Source organism: Belonocnema kinseyi, chromosome 7 (assembly GCF_010883055.1).
Source record: "Belonocnema kinseyi isolate 2016_QV_RU_SX_M_011 chromosome 7, B_treatae_v1, whole genome shotgun sequence".
Lineage (NCBI taxonomy): Eukaryota > Metazoa > Arthropoda > Insecta > Hymenoptera > Cynipidae > Belonocnema > Belonocnema kinseyi.
In genome coordinates this window covers 50830655-50833679 of record NC_046663.1, presented here as the reverse complement: position 1 = coordinate 50833679, position 3025 = coordinate 50830655, and the positions used below count along the sequence as shown (strand labels likewise).

The window sequence follows — 3025 nt, the reverse complement described above, 5'->3', positions numbered from 1 at the left end:
TTTACTTTACTTTACTTTACTTTACTTTACTTTACTTTACTTCACTTCACTTCACTTCACTTCAATAGAAAGGAGGAAGAAGTGAGTAAGAAATTAGATAAAAGGAAAATAAATGAAGGAGGAGAATTCATTTTAAAACTACGTTCGCGCTTATTCTGCGTATATGAAACAAAGTATCATATCTATTATCTAATAATTTCTTAGTTAAATTCATTTATTCAAATAAAAATTAATTAATTAATGTCACGTTTTTGTGAGTTCTATTGTGCACATAAATGTGCCACTCTTTGTCAATTTCCAGTCAAAAAATTAATTTCAAATTTAAAAAAATGCTAATTTTCAACAAATGCTATCATTTTTGAGACAACAGATGATTCTTCGACCAGAAGGACAAATCACAATTCTTCACGAATTTTCCCTGAGCCTATTTCAATTACATTTATTTACTACATCTCTAGTCACAATTGAGTACTTTTCCGGAACATCATAGGCTTAGACACCCTGTTAATAAATAAATCAAGTGGAAGTGTACGTTTTTATAATTTATATCGTGATAAAATTACTTCTTTAGGGTTTACTGGTATTGCCTTTGATTTGAATGCATGGATTGAAAGCCTGGAGCATCCTCTCTATACCGGTCATGCCATGCTGGGTCGGATGACAATTGATACCAATGGGCGGATCTGGGTGCCTCTTAATGGAGGTTCACATGTAAGGATTCAAATCACTTTAAAAATACTTAAAAAAATTAAACCTAAAATAAAAATAACATTTTTATATTTTCTGAAGGTCCTTCAAATTGACCCAGTTTCTAGAGGAGTGCTTCAGGCTATTGCCTTTCGTGCAGTCAGAGTCACCGCATGCGTTTTCGGAGGTGAGAAGTTAAATATTTTATATGTGTCATCAATCCCATATGGTGGTGATGCAGCTCCAGTAGGTGATCAGGGTGGTAAGATTTTCGCCGTTACTGGCCTTGGCGAAGGCGTGAAAGGACGTGAGGCATGGCCATATCATATGCCTGAAACATTTATGCGTCAACGAAACTCTATGTATATGCATACTCCAAAGCATAATAGTAAAGGCATTCCATATGTTTGAATTAAAAGTTTTGATAATTCATTTCATTAATGACCAAACTTCTCTAATTACAAAAATAAAAATTGAGTATTTATTACACTAAGTTCCAGGAGTGGGACGATGGTCGTGGGGGCTAAAGCGTAGGCTTTGGACCCACTCCGTCGGCTTGCGGGTTCGATTCCCGCCTCTCACTCTGGAAGACCCTCGGCAGCCCATACGGTAAACACTAGCCTAGCAAGGGAGTTGTTCATCTTCGGAGAGTCGTGGGACCGGTACCTCTAGAGAAAAACGTTTTCTCTAAGTATTTAAAGCTGTTGCTCTTGGAGGTTCGGAACCCACCCTAAACTGCAGGTCCCCCTTCGACCACCAAGTAAATGTGTGAGGGGGTGTTTAAGGAATAAAGAAGAAGGTGCAAGAAAAATGTAAAACCTTAGGGGCACATTAGAAGCTTTCATTTCATTACACTAAGTTAAGGAAAAAATGACTAAAAGTGCGGTCCAGTGGATGTGGATAACTGCGTGTAATACACGATTACATTGGATTGCACAGGAATACAATAAATATGATTTTGAAAAAAAATAACGAGTTTTTAACTAAATACTTTAGTTATGAATGAGATAAATTTTCAACTAAAATAATGACCCCGAAAACAAAAAAAAGAATATTGCAACTGAAATTTTGAATTATCTACAAAGAAGTTTATTATTCAGTAAATAGATGAATTTTCGACCAATAAAGCACTCCTTGATATTTGTACAAACAAGATTTTAATTTAGAAAAAAAAACAGTTTACTTGACCCCTAGCAGAAAATGTTGTTTGTTTTCAGTTTGGTAGGTCAAATTTCAACAAAAAAGTTTAATATTGATTTAAAAAATATGTCCGCATCGCTGGCACATTTTCATCGCGCTACTATCGAAGGCCGTGATTTTGGCCTTAAAAGCAGTGCGAAATTCGAAATAGTTTTTGTTGGAGAATTTGTACAGAATGGCGTGTAGTTAACTCGAGGCATATTAAAAATTCAAAAAGGTATATGGCCCAATGGAAACTTATGTAAGTTTCACATTTTAAAAGTAACTTCTAAAGTTCTATGGTGTGAACGTTTGATAATAGGTGTTCCTCCCGAAAAGAACTGTTCATTTTTTGAGGCCAACCATTCATCGAGCGTAATTCTCACTTCTACGTAAGTTTGAAATTTTTTCTCTGACAGTCCGTGCTGCATCGATCGCAATAAGTGACAGTCCAATGGGGCCAAGTCTAGTGAATACGGCGGATGGGACAGGATGTCCCATTTGATGTTTTCCAAATAGTTTTAGACTGGTTTAGCAAGATGAGGCTGTGCATTGTCATGTTGAAAAATGACTTTTTTGTGTCTTTGCGTGTATTCTGCTCGTTTTTCCTTCAATGCGTTGTTTAATTTAATTAATTGTTGTCAGCACCGTTCGCCAGGAATCGTTTCACTAGGTTTCAGCAGTTCGTAATACACACTACTGTCCCACCAAATATACAGCAGAGCCTTCTTTCCATGCATATTGCGCACTGGTTGTAACGTTGAAGGCTGGTCTGGGTCTACACATGATTTTCTTCGTGTTGGGTTGTCATAATAGATCCAATTTTCATCACCTGTCACAATTCAATCCAAGAAGCCTTTTAATGTCTCTGGCTTTCAATTGATATGGAACCCATTTCCCTACCTTTTGGACCTTTCCCAATGCGGGTAGGCGTTCACATATGGTAGATTGGACATCATTCAATGCGTTTGCCATTTACTTCAATAATTGCCTTGAATCTTCATCCAATAAATCTTGCAAATCTTCATCTTTAAACTTTTCGGCTGACTTGAACGCTCCTTGTCTTCTGGGTCGAAGTCACCAGTTTTAAACCATTGAAACCATCGTTCACAAGTTTTGTGAGTTTTCACATTTTTCCTGTAAGCTTCAACCATTAATC

General features: G+C 36.7%; 1 protein-coding gene across 1 annotated transcript in view; it reads left to right on the top strand.

The window, feature by feature from the left end:
- The window catches only part of LOC117176453 (regucalcin-like), a 12466-nt gene extending 11368 nt beyond the window's left edge, over nt 1-1098 (top strand). The window contains exons 5-6 of the mRNA XM_033366694.1: nt 572-711; nt 790-1098. Coding sequence (XP_033222585.1) covers nt 572-711; nt 790-1098 — 449 coding nt within the window. The remainder of the gene's footprint in view (nt 1-571; nt 712-789) is intronic.
- The last annotated feature ends 1927 nt before the right edge of the window (nt 1099-3025 follow it).